The sequence below is a fragment of the Trachypithecus francoisi genome, unplaced genomic scaffold (assembly GCF_009764315.1).
Source record: "Trachypithecus francoisi isolate TF-2019V2 unplaced genomic scaffold, Tfra_2.0 Lachesis_group12, whole genome shotgun sequence".
NCBI classification, from domain to species: Eukaryota; Metazoa; Chordata; class Mammalia; order Primates; family Cercopithecidae; genus Trachypithecus; species Trachypithecus francoisi.
In genome coordinates this window covers 108526866-108549834 of record NW_022681457.1, presented here as the reverse complement: position 1 = coordinate 108549834, position 22969 = coordinate 108526866, and the positions used below count along the sequence as shown (strand labels likewise).

Sequence of the window (22969 nt, the reverse complement as noted above, 5' to 3'; positions counted from 1 at the left end):
CTCAACCTCCACTCCACCCCATCCTGATTTAAAATTAAGGACTGGAAATGTCTCTAGCCATTTATGGTCACAGGTAATGGAGGTTCAAATTGTAGAGTGATGAGAAAAGTAGGAGTCTACACTCTGAGCCAGATCCCAAGAGGCTATTGAGCAGAGCCCAAAAGGGGTGAGGCCCAAGAGGAAAGTAGCTGAGTGGCAAAGAGCTGTGGGAACTCTGCTACAGAAGTGGTTCTCTTAAGAGAGGCAGGGGGTGGTGGGGAGAGTTCAGTGAGCAGAACTGTGAGCAGCTGGGTCTGCCACATAAGCTTGTTGGATCTAGGTGGGAGGGTGTTGTAAAATATCCTAAATCCAACCCTAACCCATTCCAAGGAGTTGAATCTTGGATCTGAATCCTAGTACAACACAGAGTACGTTGTGGATACTGGGATTTATTGATTGTGTATCATTTCTTGGGTTTACTTTCCCTCAACTCAGAAGTCATTCCTCCCTCTCCCTCGTTGTCCAGGTCCAACCCATTGGCAAGTCCGGTTGACTTTTCAAAGTATCTCTCTAATCCACTTGCTTCTCCCTCTTTCGTCGCCACCACCTCTCTAGCCCCATAAACATTTTTGTGTTTCTCCTTTTGTCCAGTACAACCGATTCTCCACTCAGCAGCCAGTGTGAACTTTTCAAAACTAATTTTTAACAACTTTATTGAGATTAAATCACACATCACAAAATCACCCATTTAAAATGTACAATTCAGCTGGGTGCGGTGGCTCATGCCTTTAATCCCAGCACTTTGGGAGGCCAAGGCCGGTGGATCACCTGAGGTCGGGAGTTTGAGACCAGCCGAACCAACACAGAGATACCCTCTCTCTACTAAAACATACAAAATTCGCCGATTGTGGTGGCGCGTGCCTGTAATCCCAGCTACTAGGGAGGCTAAGGCAGGAGAATCGCTTGAACCTGGGAGGCGGAGGTTGCAGTGAGCCGAGATCGGGCCACTGCACTGTAGCCTGGACAACAGAGTGAGACTCTGTCTCAAAAAATAAATAAAATGTACAATTCAGTGGTTTTAGGTATATTCACAGGGGTGTATAACGATCACCACAAATCAATTTTAGAACATTTTCATCACTCCAAAAAGATATTCTATACCCATTAGCAGTCACTTCCCATGTGCTGCCATCCCCCATTCTCCACAAGCCCTAGGCAACCACTAATAAACTGTCTGCCAGGTGCGTTCGCTCACACCAGTAATCCCAGCACTTTGGGAGGCCAAAGTGGGTGGTTCACCTGAGGTCAGGAGTTCAAGACTAACCTGGCCAACATGGTGAAACCCCTTCTCTACTAAAAGTACAAAAATTATCTGGGGCGTGGTGGTGGGTGCCTGTAATCCCAGCTACTTGGGAGGCTGAGGCAGGAGAATCACTTGAACCTAGGAGGCAGAGGTTGCAGTGAGCCGAGATCACGCCATTGCACTCCAGCCTGGGCAACAAAGCGAGACTCTGTCTCAAAAAAAAAATTTAAAAAAAATAAACTTTGTCTCTTATGGATTGCCTTTTCTGGATATTTCATATAATTAGACTCATATAGTATATATCATTTTTGACTGGTTCCTTTAATTTAGCATAACATTTTCATGGTTAATCTACTTTATAGTATATATCAATACTTATTTAAAATTTTTTTTTTTTTTGACACGGAGTTTCGCTCTTGTTGCCCAGGCTGGAGTGCAATGGCACGATCCCGGCTCACCACAACCTCCGCCTCCTGGGTTCTAGTGATTCTCCTGCCTCAGCCTCCAGAATAGCTGGAGTTATAGGCGTATGTCACCACAGCCAGCTAATTTTTATTTTTATTTTTATTTTTATTTTTTGAGATGGAGACTCGCTCTGTCGCCCAGGCTGGAGTGCAATGGCGTGATCTCGGCTCACTGCAACATCCACCTTCTGGGTTCAAGCGATTCTCCTGCCTCAGCCTCCCAAATAGCTGGGATTACAGGCAAACACCACCATGCCCAACTAATTTTTATATTTTTAGTAGAGACAGGGTTTCACCATGTTAGACTGGTCTCGAACTCCTGACTTCAGGATCTGCCCGCCTCAGCCTCCCAAAGTGCTGGGATTACAAGCATGAGCCACCATGCCCAGCCTAATTTTTTTATTTTTCGTAGAAACAGGGTTTCACCATGTTGGCCAGGCTGCTTTCGAACTCCTGGCTTCAAGTGATTTGCCCAGCTTGGCCTGCCAAAGTGCTGGGATTACAGGTATGAGTCACCACGCCCAACCCTGTTTTTTTTATTGTAGCCATCCTAGTGAGCATAAAGTGGTATCTCATTTTGGTTTTACTTTGTATTTTTATTTTATTATTCTTGTAGATTTCTGTAGGTCAGAAATTCAAAGGTAGTACTGTGGAGATGGCTCCGTGATGTCAAGCCTCATCTGGATAGACTCGTAAGTTGGAGATGATTCAACATCTGGGGGTTGAAGTCATCGAAAGTTTGGTGGGTTTTCCCACTCATCAGCTTTCCCCTCAGCTGAGCAGCTTTCTGGAACAACCACACATATTTTCTCCATGTGGTCTCACCGTGTGGTGTAGTTTGGGCTTCCTCCCAGCATGGCTGCTGGGTTCCAAGAGCAAGCATTCCAGGAGAATCCCAGAGAAGCTGTATTGACTTTTTTTTCAACCATTGATTTATTTTATTTATTTATTTATTTTGAGACGGAGGTTCGCTCTTGTTGGAAGAGCGAACCCAGCTGGAGTACAATGGCACGATCTCAGCTCACCGCAACATCCGCCTCCCGATTCAAGCAATTCTCCTGCCTCAGCCTGCCAGGTAGCTGGGATTACAGGCACCTGCCACCACACCCAGCTAATTTTTGTATTTTTAGTAGAGATAGTGTCTCGCCATGTTGGCCAGGCTGGTCTTGAACTCCTGACCTCGGGTCATCCACCAAAGTGCTCGTGATTACAGGCATGAGCTACCGCGCCAACCTGATTTATTTTTGTTTGCAGTTTGTATTCAATACAAATCAATTTCATAACAAGTTATTATGAATCAAAGCATAAACACACAAATATACAATCCAAAATAAATGTACAGCATTTTGGCATGAAGCAAAAAGGAGTGTTCATTCACACACACAGTGGCTTCAGGTCTGTTCCATCTGCTGTTCTGCTGTTCCCGTGTAGGTTTTTTGTTTGTTTGTTTTTGTTTTTGTTTTTGAGACAGAGTCTCACTCTGTCGCCCAGGCTGGAGTGCAGTGGGGCAGTCTTGGCTTACTGCAAGCTCCGCCTCCCGGGTTCACACCATTCTCCTGCCTCAGCCTCCTGAGTAGCTGGGACTACAGGCGCCCACCACTAAGCCTGGCTAATTTTTTGTATTTTTAGTAGAGATGGGGTTTCACCGTGTTAGCCAGGATGGTCTCGATCTCCTGACCTCGTGATCCACCTGCCTTGGCCTCCCAAAGATGCTGGGATTACAGGCATGAGCCACCGCGCCTAGCTGTTCCCGTGTAGGTTTCTAAAGATGTTTCAAGACTACTGTGGCCATATTAGATACTGGAACGCCTAAGCATCAGTGTGTGACCTTGTGAACAAAGGACTTCAGGGAGTGTCTATTTTTAAAAAGGTTTCTGTGTGTCGAGACAGTTGTAAAAAATTTTATTACAGAATCAAGCCTACCTTACGGTTTAGGACTAGGTTCTACCTATCTAAAAATACTGACATAACAAAATGTGTTTCAAACAGGCCATGATGGCTCATGTCTGTAATCCCAGCACGTTAGGAGATGAGGTAAGAGGATTGTTTGAGCCTAGAAATTCAAGAACAGCTTGAGAACATAGAAAGACCCCTATTTCTACAAAAAGATAAAAATGTGCTGGGAAGGCCGGGCGCGGTGGCTCAAGCCTGTAATCCCAGCACTTTGGGAGGCCGAGACGGGCGGATCACGAGGTCAGGAGATCGAGACCATCCTGGCGAACACTGTGAAACCCCGTCTCTACTAAAAAATACAAAAAACTAGCCGGGCGAGGTGGCGGGCGCCTGTAGTCCCAGCTACTCGGGAGGCTGAGGCAGGAGAATGGCGTGAACCCGGGAGGCGGAGCTTGCAGTGAGCTGAGATCCGGCCACTGCACTCCAGCCTGGGCGACAGAGCAAGACTCCGTCTCAAAAAAAAAAAAAAAAAATGTGCTGGGAATGGTGGCACACACATGTAGTGCCAGCTACTTGAGAGGCTGAGGCAGGAGGATTGCTTTAGTCCAGGAGGTCAAGGCTGTAGTGAACTCTAGCCTGGGTAACAGGGTGAGACCATGTCTCTTTTAAAAAAGGCCCAAGCCAGGTGCAGTGGCTCACGCCTGTAATCCCAGCACTTTGGGAGGCTGAAGTGGGCGAATCATGACGTCAGAAGTTCAAGACCATCCTGGCCAACATGATGAAACGCCGTCTCTACTAAAAATACAAAAATTAGCTGGGCGTGGTGTTGCGCACCTGTAATCCCAGCTACTCGGGAGGCTGAGGCAGGAGAATCACTTGAACCTGGGAGGCGGAGGTTGCAGTAAGCCGAGATCGCACCATTGTACTCCAGCTTGGGCATCAGAGTAAGACTCTGTCTAAAAAAAAAAGCCCCAAAATGTGTTTTAAATGTGGCTACTCTGATCCATAGTTGTTTGCAAAAAGCATTTACAGAAAACAGTATAGCCTGGGCACGGTGGCTCAGGCCTGTAATCCCAGCACTTTGAGAGGCTAAGGCGGGTGGATCACCTGAGATCGGGGGCTTAAGACCAGTCTGACCAACATGGAAGAACTCCATCTCTACTAAAACTACAAAATAAGCCGGGTGTGGTGGCGCATGCCTGTAATCCCAGCTACTTGGGAGGCTGAGGCGGGAAAATCGCTTGAACCTGGAAGGCGGAGGTTGTGGTGAGTCAAGATCACGCCATTGCACTCAAGCCTGGGCGACAAAAGTGAAACTCCATCTCAAAAAAGAAAAAGAAAAGAGTATGAAAGTTTTTGTGAGTTTAATGCAGGTTAACTTTCAGTCTACTTTCCAAATAATTGATATACAGTTTTGGCTCCTTTACATTTTTGCCCTTTTAATTTCAACGTTTATAATTTTACCTTCAAAACAGATCTTTTTTGTTTTTTGAGATGGAGTCTCACTCTGTCTCCCAGGCTAGACAGCAGTAGTGTGATCTCGGCTCACTGCAACCTCTGGCTCCCAGGTTCAAGCAATTCTCGTATCTCAGCCTCTGAGTAGCCGGAATTACAGACATGCGCCACCATGCCCAGTTAATTTTTGTATTTTTAGTAGGGACAGGGTTTCACCTTGTTGGTCAGGCTGGTCTCGAACTCCTAACCTCAAGTGATCCACCCGCCTCAGCCCCCAAAGTGCTGGGATTACAGGGGTGAGCCACTGCGCCCGGCCCCTTCATGAATCTGGTGTCCTTGTTGAACGGAAATAGGTGAAATGAAATGCCTACCATTTGACTCTCTAAGGATAAAGAAGAGTTACTGATGATGCTTGGACTTGGGGTAGATTGCAGTCTATCATTGCCCTGGCACATGTCAATTACTACTTAAAGGTCAAATGCAATGTCAAATCCAAATCCTCAGAGGAAAGAGTTCAGTTACCAAAAGAACAGTGATAGCCTAACAATGTAAAACTTCACATATTGGCATTAAATTAGTACTGCTGAAACAGTACATTGAGGATTTATAGTATGATGGAAGCTGTTTTTTTGTTTTTTGTTTTTTTTGAGATCTCAGCTCACTGCAACCTCCGCCCTCTGAGTTCAAGTGATTCTCCTGCCTCAGCCTCCCAAGTAGCTGGGATTACAGGCATGCGCCACCACACCTGGCTTATTTTGTAGTTTTAGTAGAGATGGAGTTCTTCCATGTTGGTCAGACTGGTCTTAAACTCCTGATCTCAGGTGATCCACCCGCCTTAGCCTCCCAAAGAGCTGGGATTACAGGCGTGAGCCACTGCACCTGGCCGATGGAAGCTTTTTTAAACTTTAAGACAGGATCTTGCTCTGTCACCCAGGCTGGAGTGCTATGATAATGATTTACTGCAGCCTTAACCTCCAGGGCTCAAGTGATCATCCCACCTCAGCCTCTTGAGTAGCTGGGACCACAAGTGTGTGAAACGATGCCCATCTCTTTTTAAAAAAAATTTTTGGGCCAGGTGCGGTGGCTCACACCTGTAATCCCAGCACTTTGGGAGGATGAGGCAGCTGGATCACTGGAGGTCAGGAGTTTGAGACCAGCCTGGCCAACATGGTGAAACCCCATCTCTACTAAAATACAAAAATTAGCTGGGCATGGTGGCATGCTCCTGTAGTCCCAGCTACTCAGGAGGCTGAGGCAAGAGAATGGCTTGAACCCGGGAGGTGGAAATTGCAGTGAGCTGAGATCGTGCCATTGCACTCCAGCCTGGGGGACAAGAGTGAAACTCTGTCTCAAAAAAAAAGAGATTATGGTCAGGCGCAGTGGCTCACGCCTGTAATCCCAGCACTTTGGGAGGCCCAGGTGGGTAGATCACCTGAGGTCAGGAGTTTGAGACCCGCCTGGTCAATATGGTGAAACCCCGTCTCCACCAAAAACACAAAAATGAGCCAGGTGTGGTGGTGGGTGCCTGTAATCCCAGCTACTCGGAAGGCTGAGGTATGAGAATCACTTGAACCTGGGAGGCAGAGGTTGCAGTGAGCTGAGATCGTGCCACTGCACTCCCGCCTGGATGGCAGAGCGAGACTGCGTCTCAGAAAAGAAAATCAAAAATTGAAAATTAGTGGGGCATGGTGGTGCAGGCCTGTAATCCTGGCAACTTGGGAGGCTGAGGCAGGAGAATCACTTGAACCAGGGAAGTGGAGGTTGCAGTGAGCTGAGCACGTGCCGCTACACTCCAGCCTGGGTGACAGAACAAGACTCCATCTCAAAAAATAAATAAATAAATAAAATAAAATTTTTTTGTAGAGATGAGGTCTCACCCTGTTGCCCAGGGTGGTCTCGAATCCCTGGGCTCAATCGATCCTCCTGCTGTGGCCTCCCAAAGTGCTAGGATTACAGGTATGAGCCACCCCCATCCCCTGCCAATTTTACTTGTTTTACTGCCTTATAAATCCCTTTTATTTTACTGGTTTTACTGCCTTATAGACTTAATGAACCAAATGAAAACTGAATCTCCACTCCACATTACAGTCTTTATTTCCAGACAAGATAAAATCTATTCTTTTATTATTATTATTATCTTTTATTACCCAAGTTTTGTCTCAGGATCTACTATTCTTATTTTTCCAAGGTAGTTTTAAGTGTCCACATTTCTTAAGCCACATTCAAGGAAATAATGTCTTCAATTTTGGATGTTACCTCTCTTTATCTTGTGCATGACATTTAAGCAGATTTAATATTGGCATCCATCATCTAGTCAAACCCTTCATGTGTTCTTCAAACCAATTAAATTTGAGGTTCTCAACTCTTTCTTTCTCTTTTCTCTTTCCCCTCCCCTCCCCATATCCCCTTCCCTCCCCCTGCCTCCCCTCCCGTCCTTTCTCTTTTCTTTCACAGAGTTTTGCTCTTGTTACCCAGGCTGGAGTGCAGTGGAGCAATCTCAGCTCACTGCAACCTCCGCCTCCCAGGTTCAAATGATTCTCCTGCCTCAGCCTCCCAAGTAGCTGGGGGACTACAGGCGCCCGCCACCATGCCCGGCTAAAGTTTTTTTTTTTATTTTTAGTAGAGACGGGGTTTCACCATGTTAGCCAGGATGGTCTTGATCTCCTCCCGCCTTGGCCTCCCAAAGTGCTGGGATTACAGGTGTGAGCCACCGCGCCCGGCAGATGTTTCTTAACAGTAGAAATATAGAAGAGAAAGCAAGACCATGAGGAGACTGGCAGTTGACTGCAGGGCACTGCCAACTGCCTTGGTGGTAGCATTAGCTGGGTTTGGGGCAGACAAGGTACCCTGGGAGGAGTTACTCGAAAGCGTTACAATAGTTTGATTTGAGTAAATCTGCATGAGTAGGAGCAGTGCCAGAAGCAGCAGCCCCACCCTGAGCCTGTCCACCATTGCTCTGTCCCCTCCATTGGTGTCTGGCATGTATTTCTGGATGCTGGGTGAGAACCGTTGACTCCAGGTGGACACAGGCAAGACCTAGCCTTAGAAATCACACAAAGTGGCTGGGTGCGATGGCTCACATCTGTAATCCTAGCAGTTGGGAAGGCCAAGGTGGGAGGATCACTTGAGGCCAGGATTTGAAGATTAGCCTGGTCAACATAGCAAGGCCTCATCACTATTTTTTTTAATTAAAAATAATCTAAAATTATAATAAAAAGGAAATCAAGCCTGGGCAACATAGCAAGACCTCATCTCTACTAAAAAGAAATTAGCTGTGTGTGGTGGTGCACACCTGTAGTTCCAGCTGCTAGGGAGGTTGAGCTGAAGGGATCGCTTGAACCTCGAGCCCTGGAGGTTGAGGCTGCAGTGAGCCATGATCGTGCCACTGCACTCCAGCCTGGGTGACAGAGCAAGACTCTGCCTTGGAAAATAAAAGGAAATAACATAATGTCACTTATGCCAGAGTTAGTCTGCGGAGCCATAATTCAAAGGGAGGGACATACACCCCACTTCTTAATAGGAGGGTTGTCACAATCACATTGTAGGAAGAGCATATAGGATGGGTGACACTGTCATGATCATCTTTGGAGAACAAAATCTGCCAGACCTGGGAACCTGAGCACCACTAGACCAAATATAACAATTAACCAATGAGTCCAGCCTCATCTGATTCCTTGATACCCCCACTGGGCAATCCTAGAACATTTCTCGGCTAAACTTGCTTCAATTTGCAATGGTTATTTCAAACATTCACTATAGAAGGCACTGTGTATGTCTTTCCTAATACCCATTCCCAGCCTCCCTTTTCCCTATTTATGTCCTTTAGGCAAAGCTGAATACTTGCTTTCCTAGCCTCTACGCATCTATGTGACACAATTCTGTCCAGTGAGATGTAAGCAAAAATGTGCACAGGGACTTCTGGGCAACCTTTTTCCTTGAATAGGAAAATGATGCATGGCGTGGAGGCAGCCAGCCATATATTGCAACCCTCAGGAAATGGTCAAAACAATTACAGAGGTATGGACCCTAATTTCAGTGAGCCACTCAACCAATGCTGTTGCTACCTCCAGGCCTTCTCTCCTGTGAGAAAATAAACCCTTGTTTGTTTAAGCCACTGATAGTCAAGCTTTCCGTTGCTCGTAGGGGATATAAGCATTCTCACTACCCTGTTCCTCTACTTTCTCTTTGTAAAAGCCTTCAGCTGCTAATTCTCCCTTTCCTGCACCAACAGCCTACTTACTACCTACTTACCTGCACCCACAGCCATCTTATTTGCTCCTTCTCTCCTGTTAAAATGGAAAAGGGCTCCCTACATGGACGGGGGAGTGGGAGTAAATGGAAAGATGCTAATCTGGCATCCATTACAAATTCATCTTTCAATTTTGGTTTTCTTACTCATCCGCACGTTAGTTCTGGGTCTCTATCACTCATCAGCTATATGCCTTAAACAGGCCATTAAAGTAGCAAGTATTTATTGAGTGGATTCTAAGCTGTGCCCAAAAAGGCACTGCGCTAGGTGGTAGGAGTTGCTAGGGCTAGGAAACAGACAGTCCAAGTAGAGAGAAAACTATTTACAAGACAGGGGAATGGAACCTTGTAGGAACTGAGCTATGTGGCTGGGGGGCAGAGAACGTGGGAAGAGCTCGGGAGAAGGGGCTGGGGAGGTAGGCGTGGGCCACAGCCAACTGGCTTCTATAGACTAGGGAGGGTAATGATTTTGGTTTTAATCCTAAATCACTGAGACAGGAAGTGAATTACTCTCTCGGAGCTTCAATTTCTACCACGAAAAATACGCTTTTATTACTAACTCCTGTACTAGATTGAGAGTTACGGAGACAGATTTATCTTTTTATTCATTTCTGCATCGCCGGCGCCCGACACATGGTAGGCACTTAATGCCTGTTCGGTGAACAAATAAGACTGGGGACTCCTCCACAGACCTCAGTCATAAGTCAACCAGTCAGCAGAGATTTCCTTCTCCGCGTTCCTTTCCTTCCCTCCCCTTTTCTAGCCCTTCCTCCCTCTCCCCTCCCACGTCCCCTCCCACGTCCCCTTCCCACTCCTCCCGCTCCTATCTTCTCCAGGCTTCCTCCTCCCCTTCCAGTCCCCGCCCCCCGCTGCGTCGCGAAGGCGGGGAAGGCGAGGCGGGCTTTACGGCAGCCGAGTTGCGGCGGGGCGGGGCGCCGGGCGGGCGGCGCGCTTGGCGGCAGCCGTGGGAGGCAGGCGGGCAGGCAGACGGACTCGCAGGCGGGTGGCGGCGGCCGTGCTTGCTAGTGAGGGCGGGCGGGAGTGACTCACTGAGCGTGTGTGAGGGAGGGAGCGAGCGAGCGAGCAGCCCGCGCCGTCCTTCCGCAGCACCAGCCAGGCCACGCCGCCGCCTCTTCCCCTGCGCCCCGCGCCCAGGCCGGGCCGAGCCGGGTCGGGCCCGGGCCATGCTGCTCACCGTGTACTGTGTGCGGAGGGACCTCTCCGAGGTGACCTTTTCCCTCCAGGTCGACGCCGACTTCGAGCTGCACAACTTCCGCGCGCTGTGCGAGCTCGAGTCTGGCATCCCCGCAGCCGAGAGCCAGGTACGCCGGGCAGCGAGCGGGGCCTGCCCCGGAGCTAAGCCCTCCCCGCCTCGGGGCCGCACTCCCTTTGCTACTGGTGAAGAATTGGGGGCTGGGGTGAGCAGGGATAGCCATTCTCAGGTCACCCCCGCATCCAGGAAGGAGCTGGGGAGCTGGCATCGGTAGCTGCCCTCACACACCCCGAGCGTGGGGTGGGGTACGAGGAGAGGGAGCGGAGAACCTGACCGCAGACGCACCCACTGCAGCGTGAGGGGCGCGTGGACTGTAGAGCAGCGCTAACCCTCCTCACCTTTGGCTCTTTGGCCCTTTTTCTGATCCTGAGTGTAGGATATCGTTGTGGACCTCGGAAGCAGCCCTGGGTTTGCTAGGATTCATACGTCCTGCAAACCAGAAATACCAGTTTAGATCACTGTGGTAGATAGATGTTCCTCTGCTTCTCTGTCTCTCTTTTTTTTTTTTTTTGGAGAGGGTTTCTGCTTAAATATACGCAGTTTAAATGCACAGATTTACACTTCCGGTGAAAGAAAAAGTTTAAGATTTGCACTACCTCGTTTTGGGGTCTTTGGAAGTGCTCTTTACCCACCACATGCGTTTCTGGTTAAATTCTTTTGAAAAACAGTACCTGTTGGTTCAACTCAAGCTGTTTGTTTCTTTCGGCTCTACTCTGGTAGTAAGCCAGAGGGCCCTTTTTCTTTCAGGCCACAGTTCAGAGTTTGGGTCAGTTCAAAGTTCAATGCTTTAAAAGGATATTTGCTTGGAAACGGCCTAATATCTGCTGTTTGGTGGTTTCATTTCCCTAGTCAGCTTGCTGGAAAGAAGTTCAACCTCTCATATTTTAACTAAGAAAAGTAATTCTCAAAATGCTTTGGGGCTGCCCCTAGTCTTTATCAAACAGAATCGTGACAATAACCCTGTAAACTTTACACTGAAACACTTAGATCATGACTTAATACATTTAGCCTGGAGGACGTAGTCTAAACATTAAGAAAATTACAGAAGTCTCCCAAGGCTCCATCATGTAAATCATGATTTTCTACTGCAGTTATGAAACAGTTTACAAAACGATTGCCCAACTACAGCTTGTTCTGCTGTCTTATGGTAAACACATGTGTCAATATTTTGTTCAGAAGTATGATTCCTTTACACAATGTGAACTTCAGAACCTTGGCATAAAGCTGTTCAGAAAGAATTTCAAAAGTTAATCCACAAAAGCTCAGGAACCAGTTCCTGTCAGTGAATGCCTCATGTGGAGAACTGGGAAAGGACTGCTTAAATAGAGAAAATCAACTCTTCAGTTTTTTTTTTATTCCCTTCTTTTTCATTTTCGTTGAGACAGAGTCTCGCTCTGTCATCCATGCTGGAATGCAGTGGTGCGGTCTTAGCTCCTTGCAACCTCTGCCTCCTGAGTTCAAGCGATTTTCCTGCCTCAGCCTCCTGAGTAGCTGGGATTGCAGGTGCGCGCCACCACGCCCGGCTAATTTTTGTATTTTTTTTTTTTAGTAGAGACGGGGTTTCACCATGTTGGCCAAGCTGATCTCCAACTCCTGACCTCAAGTGATTCGCCCGCCTCGGCCTCTCAAAATTCTGGAATTATAGGCGTGAGCCATCGCGTCCGGACAACTCTTCAATTTTTGATAGTGGCTTTTTCGGTTGTTTTTTTCCTCGAGCTGTTATATTACCCTCGTTGTAATCACCGGCCGGTAGGGAAAATAAGAAATTAAAATGTAAATTGGTTTTGTTGTTAGGGCTTGAGAAAAGACAGAGGTTGAGGTTGTTTCCATTCCTGCACTTCTTGTGATGGCTGAACCAAGAAATTTAAATCAATTAAAGGGATATCTGACACCCCCTTTAATTGACTTAAATTTCTTGTTACAGCCATCACAAAAGATGATTTATTGTGTGGTCAGCCAGGCATTGCCCTCTGCCAGTCCAGAAAGTTTGGAATACCTTAGTAATTGAACATAGGCTAACTCCAAATTATTTCTTGTTTATTACGTCAATGTTTTGGCATTTACTTCCTTCCCAAGCCAAATTAGCATATAGAAACTTGGGCTCCAACTGGTGTTAAGCCTGTGTTAGATAGCCATAAACAGCTCCTGTTTTTCCAGTCTGTTCTGTTGGCTCCATTGTAACCTGACAACACAGTATCTATTTTAAGGTGTCTGGTGGTCGGTTGTCTTTCACTTGCTTGCCCATCAGGCAGGAACAGGATCCACCCTAGACACTTGAGTCATTTCCTTTCAGCAAATCGTAAAAGTAAACGTCATTATAGTTTTTACCCACAAATATACCATGTTTACTTACTTGAGTGCTCCCCCATGACCTCCCAGGGTTCTCTCATATTACTCATCTTCCCTTCCTTTCCTTGACTGTTTAACTCCTCCTCTTGTTTACTTTCTCCATTCCCATTCCTTCACCTCTCATTTCTGACTCCATTTCTTCAAGGAAATACATATATTTTTATGTTCCTGGCTATTTTTTCCTGCCACTATGTGTTCACTGGTGTCCAAACTTTCATTCATGTATCCCTATCAGTAAAATGTTTCAGATTATGCTCCTGTTATGTATATATTATATACATGAACTGATACATTTTATGCATTATATATGACCATGTATAATATACACATAACACGTGCATTATATGCATATATAATATATACAAAAAGTAACATTGTACACACACAAAATGGCATTTAAGGAAGGACGAACTAAAATAAATGGAAATGAAAATTCTAATATTTTCAGTTTCTTCCTCCACCCTTAAAGAATTGTGTTACATGGCTGCCCTGCATTGGTGATCACTGGTTTAGAATTCAGTCTTTCACCTGAATGTCAATTGTGCATAAGCATACAGTTAGAAAAGGTGCTAATTTTTAACAGCTCTAGTCTGATTATAGTAGTTATAATTCAGTGGTAACAAATTTAGAACAGAAGCCATCTCTACTTGTACGTGTGATTAAAGCTGGGCATGTTCCGTCTCTTAATAGAAGTGTGGGCTTGGAAGCCAGTCGTGGCTCTGTTTGATGCTTTGATGCAGACTTGCCTGGGTGAACTTCAAACAGTTGTCAGAACTTAGCTTCACTTTAAATTAATGTCCTCATATTTTTGAAGCATCCTGATAATTTATCTCTGTAGGTGGCACATGGAAAAAGTAGGCACAATGTATAAGGACCCTCAAATGAAAGGCAAATAATAGCAGTAATTGTATGATCTTGGAAATGCACACAGCATGATTTGTGGTTTGTAAACCACTGTTTTATCTTCTGTGTGTTTTTTTTTGTTTTGAGACGGTCTCACTCTGTCACCTAGGCAGTAGTGCGATCACGGGTCACTGTGGCCTTAACCTCCTGGGCTCAAGTGATCCTGCCACCTCAGCCTCCCAAGTAGCTGGGACTACAGGTGTGCTCCACCACATCTGACTAATTTTTAAATTTTCTTTAGAGATGGGGTTTCACTATGTTGGCCAGGCTGGTCTCAAACTCCTGACCTCAGATGATCCACCTGCCTTGGCCCCCCAAAGTGCTGGGATTACAGGCGTGAGCCCCCGCGCCTGGCCCCAAATTGATCATTTTAAAGGCTACATAATATACCATCATATAGATGTATTGTAATTTATTTAACAATCTCCCTTTTGTTAAGCATAATATTGGGGAAAATTGGAAGCAGTTATAAGTAACATGGCATGAACATCCGTATACTTAAGGCTGTAGCCTCCATTTTTGTTATTTTCTCAGGATAAATTCTTAGATATGCAGTTGCCAGATCAAAGGCATAAAGTCTTTGAAAGGTTTTTAGTAACTGTTGCCGAATTGCCTTCCAGAGAGAGTTATACAAGTCAAATTGGCTATTACATGGGGTAGAATATGTAGATCACTTGGTAGATAGTGGGCATTTGATTGTTGGCAATACTATTATGAAGCCATTCAGATGTAATTCCAAGTGTTTTGTAGCCAGTTTGTGGTCCTTATTTTATCTTTATTCTTTATTTTTTAGAGATGGGATCTTGCTCTCACTTGGGCTGGAATGCAGTGTTGCAGTCACAACTCACTGTATCCTCAACATGTTGGGATCAAGGGATCCTCCCAAGTAGCTGAGACTTTTTTTTTTTTTTTTGAGACGAGATCTTGCCAGTGCTGGGCTTGAACTCCTAACCTCAAGCAGTCCTCCCGCCTCGGCCTCCCAAAGTGTTGGGATTACAGGTGTGAGCCACTGCACCTGGCCTACCAGTTTATGTTCTTTAATGCTAGAAATTTATTGTTAAGCTTTTTGTTAATAGAAGGCGCTCATTCAGAGACCAGAAAACACCTGACCTCATGCTTAAAAGTTCTGGAGTTTTATTAATTAGTCTGTTGTTAAATGTTGATTAAGATTATAATTCAGTCTCTGGGGTGCCTCCTCTGGAGTAAGTACCAGCAGTTGCGCCAGTTTTGCTGATTAAGACTCATAGCTGTATACATTTCTTGTTGTATGTTCTTATAACTGGCAAAACTTGAATTTTGGGCTTTGTGGCTGTTGAGTTGGGTAACATGCGTGGTGGAAGGATCGAGAATGCTGCTGTGGAACGCCTTTTGTTTTGATTGGTAGAGATTTGAAGCCATGTCTAATAGATACTCATGTTCCGTTGGAAGATCACATGGATTTATTTTGGGACTTTTGCTGCAAAATAATTGTCTGTCTTGGACTCTTAAGCCGGTTTAAACAAAATGAAATCAGTTCTTTGTGGCAATTACAATTTTAGCTGAGCTTTAGTTGATCTCATTTATGTCCTTAGACTAAAATGGAGCACAGCTGCTGCTTCGTCAGTGTGAGGAACGCGTGCTCCTCTCCCAGGTTCTTCAGTCTAGTGTTTCCAGGAAATTGGCACTGAAGCAGCATTTCATATTTCATAGACATGCTCAATGTGGTGATTATCTAGATTTTACATTTTTATTTGTTAGATCATGCTGCCTTCCTTTAAAAAGTGATATTGTCTGCTGAGGAAATACTGTGGCAACTAAGCAGTGATGGAGTGAAGTATGGCATCTGTGAAGTGGGAGTCAGCGGGCAGTTGGTGGTGTTTCCTCATGTTCAGGGCATGGGGACGCGTCGAGCAGTGGACAGTATTTTAATCCTCCTGGTGGATAGAGTCTCTTTGTGGCAATGGGTGGCTTAGTAGTGCTTGTTAAAGTCACCCACATAATTCACCAGGCCACTTCAGGGTTATGTTTGGGAAAGCTGTATATAATACTTGAATATGGGCTTTGAAATCCGACAGTTGTTCCAATTGCAGTTTTCTTCTTCTTCTTTTTTTTTTTTTTTTTTTTTAAGAGACAAGATCTTATTCTGTTTCGCAGGCTGGAGTGCCGTGGTACAATCATAGCTCACTGCAACCGTGAACTCCTGGGCTCAGGTGATCCTCCTGCTTCGGTCTCCCAAATAGTTGAGACTACAGGCATATGCTACCATGCCGGCTAATTATTATTACTGTTATTATTATTATTTTAGAGGTGGAGTCTTGCTGTGTTGCCCAGTTTGGCTTTGCATTCCTGGCCTCAAACGATCTTCCTATCTCATCCTCCCAAAGTGTTGGTATTATAGGCATGAGCCACGGCACCCAGGCTGCATAGGATCATTTTGATTCTCCTGAGTTTGATTCCTCCTTGTAAATAAATAAATTTTCGCTTATAAATACAGTTAATGACCGGGCACATTGGCTCACTCCTGTAATCCCAGCACTTTAGGGGACAGAGACGGGCGGATCACGAAGTCAGGAGATTGAAACCATCCTGGCTAACATGGTGAAACCCCGTCTCTACTAAAAATACAAAAAAAAAAAAAAAATTAGCAGGGCATGGTGGCGGGAGCCTGTAGTCCCAGCTACTCAGGAGGCCGAGGCAGGAGAATGGCGTGAACCCGGGAGGCGGAGCTTGCAGTGAGCTGAGATCCCGCCACTGCACTCCAGCTGGGGCGACAGAGCGAGACTCCATCTCAATAAATAAATAAATACAGTTAGAATGTGCCTCTGCTCCCAGGAGACTGTTCATGTATCTCTAAATATACTGATAGTCAAATTTCTGAAACTGGAAAATTAAAGAGTAAGTTATTGACAGTGGCTTCACAGTGTTGATGCTATGCTGTAAGAGCCTGTCTACCTGCCATTTCTCTTGGCATACCTCTTGTTTCTTGTTGCACACCTCAACCTGTGATGCTTGTCACTTCTGGTTTACGTGTTTTTCCAAGCAGTCTCACAAGTTATAATATGACTCTCAGTTGTTTTGCAGAAAATCTGTGTTGATGCTGATGTACTTTTACTGTGAAATATGTGCTTAAATAAGGGTGTGTGAATGGGATGATGGGAGTGACAGTTGCAGTCTGTTGAAATGTGGTTCTTTTTGTTTGTTTGTTTTTGTTTTTTAAGAGACAGGGTCTTACTCTGTCCCAAGGCTGGAGTGCGGTGGTACAACTGCAGCTCACGACAGCCTGGACCTCCTGGGCTTAAGCAGTCCTCCTGCCTCAGACTCCTAAGTAGCTGGGACTACAGTCACATGCTACTATGGCTGGCCATTTAAAAAATTTTTTTTAGATATGGATTCTCACTATGTTGCTCAGGCTGATTTCAAACTCCAGGGCTTAACCCAGCTTGTGGGAGTTATATCTTACCGCTCAAGGTCATTGCCAAGGTGTGATTTTTTCACACACACACAAAAAATCTGCAACCTCTGGCCTAAATGGGTTAAGCGATGCTCCCGCCTTAGCCTCCCCAAGTGCTAGGATTATAGGTGTGAGCCATCATAACAGATCTGACATGTTTTTTAACTCAGCGGATTGAGCATTAATAGCTTAATAGTATTTTTTTCAAGTCATGCATAAAACTTGTATAATTGGGCCTACAAATTTGCTCATATTCAGGATTCGATTTTGGTAGGAACTCATTTTCCTGTTCTGTTCCTCATGTCTATAAATTCTGAGAGCAGATATGACAGAATCACTTTTTTTCCAGTTTAAATGCTGTATTTTCAGTTCTTATTTCAGGTAACCTTACTATGAAAGCTGTAAGGAAATATAGAATGATAATGTTAGCAGAGAGAACTGGAAAGGACAGCTGTAATTATGATCTAGCCCACCTGCTTGCTTGACACATGGGAAGGGGTGAGGCCTGTGTCATGCCCCTTGCATGGAGTTACTGGCAGAGCCAGGGTAGAACTCAGGTTCCTCAGTTTGCATGTGGCCTGGTGAAAAGTGAATCATTAGGAGGAAAACCTTTCAAAGCCTGAGTTTATTCTGAATGCCTTTCTGGAGTAGGTAATAATGCAGGGCAGATTTTATGTTTTTTCATGATAAAATTATAGGATACCTTTGTTCTTTCTATCTATAGCACGTTATTTCATCTATTTGTGCTCTCAGGTTTTCTTCAGTATGATTACATATCATAAAATATTTTTATTAGTAGTACATTCCTAATTCTTTTTTTCCAGTTGTATTTAGTTGTTATTTTCTTAGTTTCACTTTATTTTCCAGTCTTGCCCCCCACCCCGCCACCAAGACGGAGTCTTCCTTGCCCAGACTATAGAGTGCAGTGGTGCGATCTCAGCCCTGCAACCTTTGCCTCCCAGGTTTAAGCAATTCTCCTGCCTCAGCCTCTGGAGTAGCTGGGATTACAGGTGCATGCCACCACACCCGGCTAGTTTTTGTATTTTTAGTAGAGACAGAGTTTCACCATGTTGGCCAGGCTGGTCTCGAATCCCTGACCTCATGATCCACCTGCCTTGGCCTCCCAAAGTGCTGGGATTACAGGCGTGAGCCACCGTGCCCAGTCCAGAGTGATAAAACTCTGGGAATGGTAGAAGAGAAGGAAGAATGCAGTGCAGGAAGGATGATGTTTGGGAACCTTTTGCCAGTGTACAAGATTATTTCAAAGTGCACACTTTATTTAGTAGTACTGTAGTTAGTTAGCATACCCACAATAAATCATTCCCTTTTCCTCCCTGCTAAAAATTAAATCTAAAATTATATCCATTTTCATAAATTCATTCTTTAGTTCATCAAATATTTGAGCATCAGTTATGTAACAGGCCCTGTTCTAAGCATTTATGATCTGGTGAATGAAACAAAGTCCTTGTCCTCAAGTAGTTTACATTTAATGGGACAGAAGGAGAATAAATAAGTATATATTGTGTTAGTCGAGAGTATATTTTAAATAACATATTAGGGAAGAACTCTAAAGAGTAATGTTTGATCAGAGACGTAAAGGGAAAAAAAAGAGTTGAAAAAGAACATTCCTCAGGTAGAGAAAACAAGAGAAACAGCCCTGAAGGGGAAGTTGATCCCTGTTATTTGAGGAACAGCAGTCATAGTGAAAGGTGAAGTCAGAAGGAGAGCCAGGGGCCAAATTGTTTAGTCCTGGTCGGTGACGGGAAGGACTGTGGGTTTTGTTCTGGATGTGGTGGGAATCCACTGGAGGCTTTGAACCGAGTGTGACATCTGACTCAGAGGAAAACTAGTCCTTCTGCTTTGTGCTCTGTTACTTCTCAGTGCATTATACTGTTGTGTATCTTTTCTTGTTGTAGATCGTCTATGCTGAAAGACCTCTCACAGACAACCACAGATCCTTGGCTTCTTATGGCTTGAAAGATGGGGACGTTGTGATTTTACGACAGAAGGAGAATGCAGACCCTCGACCTCCAGTGCAGTTCCCAAGTAAGACATCTGGTGGTTGAGCATCCCCCAGCACAACCATCAGCAGGTAGCAGAGCATAGCGCCTCACAGAGTTTTGGATTTGCTTTGGATTCAGACTGCAGAATACAAATCCTGACTGCCTTTTCCCTGCTGTGTAACCTTGAACAAGTATTGTAATGTCTCTAAATTGGTTTCCTCTTCTATAAGATAGGTGCCATAATTAACCCCAACTCCTAAAGCTGACGTGAGGCTAATGCATGTAAAGTCTTCAGCACATAGCAAGCCCTCAATAAATACTAGCTTCTGTTATCAGTGATAATTATACAGTAATCTTTATCCTTGGAAAGGACTTGAAAGAATGCGTAAGCCTATGATTTTGCTAGTTTGTGTCTGTCCTTCAGTGGCCAAGCCTTTCTGGAGCATTTTATAGCCAGCCAGGCACTTGGAGCTGCATTTCACGTGATCTCGTAACTTGATTGTGTGAGGATTTACATAATAATTTGCATAATAATTTATAATTATGAAGCCATATTTTAAATGATGTCTTTAAAGTTAAATAACTATTAAGTGAGGGCACAGGAATTAAAATTTGATGCTTTTTCCATTATGCTGAAGTTGATAAACATTAAGCAGCTTGACCACCAAGTTGTGGTTCTTTCCTACCAACTACGTTAATCACATACAAAGAAACGTTTATCTATCTTTGATGCTCCTTTTATAATAGATGTTTATGGTCTGAAATCTGTGCATTGGGATTTAGTAGGTTCTATGTCACTAAAATAATATGCGGAATTGTATGGATGTGAACGTGTGTGTGTACTGGATAGAGAGAGGGTCATACCTTTGTTCAGATACTTGAAGTGGCTCATGGATCCACAAAGTGTTTTATAAGGTCTTAATGTGAAACAGCTTGGTGAAATGTGTGGTTTTTTTTCCATTCCCTACCATATTCAGATAGATTTTCTTAAATAGTGTTTAGCCCGTAGGTCACCAGTTTTAAAGTTTATGGTGACAGATGCTAGCAGAGTCTGGGTGATGACAGACTGACTGCAGCTTTAACCACAGTGTTTCCATTCAGCCTGAAACTGGAGCTTACTGAGACCATCAAGGACTGACTCCACCAGATCTGGAAGACATTAGTGCCTTGGGGCCACAGTTAAACTCTAAAGAAGTTAAACGTTTTTAAACAACTGTGACAATCAGTAAAAACCACATCTTCCTTTGGTTAATTTGATGAGATTGTTAATTCCGGAATTTACTTCTCCCCCCCACCCCGTATTGTTGCATGTGGACAAGAGAGCCAACCGGTTGGGGCGGGAGTGATCTGGTCTATTAAGTAAACATGTTTTTGAGAATTACTCTGAAGTGAATGAACTCTCAAGATAATGTGTAACAGGGGTGGAGATAAAATGTCTTGACCTGCAAAAAGAGGAGGACCCACCCATATATGTTTTTTCCTGGCTGGTATAGATTAGCTACCTCACAGAGATCATCCTGTTAACTTCACCTTTTCCTTGGTTGGGAGTTGAAGAAAGTGGCTAGTTGATCCCCTGCTAAAGGGTAAAAATGTTACATCATGAGTTTAAGCATTCTCTTTTTCTGTCTGAGGTCCAAAAAGGCTTCAGGATAGTCCCAGACTTGAGACAAGTTAGTTTTTTTTTTTGTTTTTTTAGTTTATATAAAATCCTTAATAGTGCAAGGATTGTGCTATAATTCTGATCACTGTGGAATTGCTTAGCGTACTGTCATTTATAACGTTATATCTCTAAGAACAGTACTCATTGTTCAGACAAGTTTGACCATCAAATATATTTTTTGGAGTTGAAGGAATGTTCATTGACTCAGGCCTAGCCCCTCATTCTGGCTCTCCTTGTTTACTTTTCATTTTTCTTTTTTAAATAACAGTTTTATTGAGATACAATTCATGCATTTAATTTTTGTTTACTATATTCATGAGCTGTGTAACCACCACAATCCATTTTAGCATATTTCCATTACCTTAAAAATAAATCCTATACCCATTTATAGTCATCTCCCATTTCCCCCTAGGCTCCGCAGCCTAGACAATTACAGGTCTACTTTCTGTCTCTACGTATTTACCTATTTGGGACATTTCATATAAATGAGGTCATACAATGTGTGAGTCCTTTGTGTAAGAATTAAAATTCCCTTTTATCTTGCTTTCAGTTTAGTAAGGTCAGCTGAGCCTGGCAAATAGAACCTGGGAGTTCTGGCTTCTAAACTATAGTAGCTTTTGGTAATCAGCACTGAGAACCTATGCAAGTCCCTTTTCTTCTTTTCTATAAAATGATGACACTGTTTAGCCCCACAGGGGCATGAGAAGAGTTAGCAGAGATGCACAGGTGAAAGTAGAAATTCAGAGAACTATTAAGAACTTCCCTGAGCCAGTACGTTTAGCACTGACTTGCAGAATTTAGCATCTGATATTTATGCTGCTCACTTGATATATATAATATCCTTTGATCCGGCTGTGCAGGGTGGGTCACTCTTATAATCCCAGCGCTTTGGGACCCTGAGGTGGGTGGATCACCTGAGGTCAGGAGTTCGAGACCAGCCTGGCCAATGTGGTGAAATCCCATCTCTACTAAAAATACAAAAAATTAGGTGGGCTTAGTGGCAGATGCCTGTAATCCCAGTTACTCAGGAGGCTGAGGCAGAAGAATCACTTGAACCCAGGAGGCAGAGGTTGCAGTGAGGCAAGATTGCGCCATTGCACTCCAGCCTGAGCAACAAGGCAAGGCTCTGTCTCAAAAAAAAAACAAAAAACAAAAAATTATTTAATCCAAGCGCCAAGGCTGTTTGAACCATATGTCAGACCAGAGTAGGATTTTTCTCAAGAACAACCAGACTTACGCAATTATATTTATTGAAACTAGCTTTAATTTTTTTTTGATACAAAGTTTCATTTTTTTTTTTTTTTTTTTTTGAGATGGAGTCTCGCTCTGTTGCCCAGGCTGGAGTGCAGTGGCCGGATCTCAGCTCACTGCAAGCTCCGCCTGCCGGGTTCATGCCATTCTCCTGCCTCAGCCTCCCGAGTAGCTGGGACTATAGGCGCCCACCACCTCGCCTGGCTAGTTTTTTGTATTTTTTAGTAGAGATGGGGTTTCACCGTGTTAGCCAGGATGGTCTCGATCTCCTGACCTCATGATCCGCCCATCTCGGCCTCCCAAAGTGCTGGGATTATGGGCTTGAGCCACCGTGCCCAGCAAAGTTTCATTCTTGTTGCCTGGGCTGGAGTGCAATGACGCGATCTTGGCTCACTGCAACCTCCGCCTCCCGGATTCAAACGATTCTCCTGCCTCAGCCTCCTGAGTAGATGGGATTACAGGCGATTGCCACCACACCCAGCTAATTTTTGTATAATTAGTTAGAGACGGGGTTTCACCATGTTGACCAGGCTGGTCTGGAACTTCTGACCTCAGGTGATCCAGCCGCCTTGACCTCCCAAAGTGCTGGGATTACAGGTGTGAGCTACCGCGCCCGGCGGCTTTAATTATTTAAAAACATAAATTAAAAACCTGATGTCTATTGTGAGATATTTTATAAGCTAAAAATTTGGGGTTACTACTGTCACCTTCCCCCTATTTTTCTTCTTTCCTATTGATTCACTCTCAGCCTGCAGTTT

General features: G+C 44.6%; 1 protein-coding gene across 4 annotated transcripts in view; it reads left to right on the top strand.

The window, feature by feature from the left end:
- Nucleotides 1-10291: 10291 nt before the first annotated feature.
- The window catches only part of LOC117093250 (protein DDI1 homolog 2), a 46826-nt gene continuing 34148 nt past the window's right edge, over nucleotides 10292-22969 (top strand). For 2 of the 4 annotated variants that reach the window (XM_033228197.1, XM_033228200.1), the window contains exons 1-2: nucleotides 10292-10664; nucleotides 19214-19343. In XM_033228197.1, coding sequence (XP_033084088.1) covers nucleotides 10527-10664; nucleotides 19214-19343 — 268 coding nt within the window. In that variant the 5' untranslated portion in view covers nucleotides 10292-10526. Of the gene's footprint in view, nucleotides 10665-12164; nucleotides 12365-19213; nucleotides 19344-22969 lie in introns of all 4 variants that reach the window. The other 2 variants (XM_033228198.1, XM_033228201.1) reach the window with 2 other exon arrangements.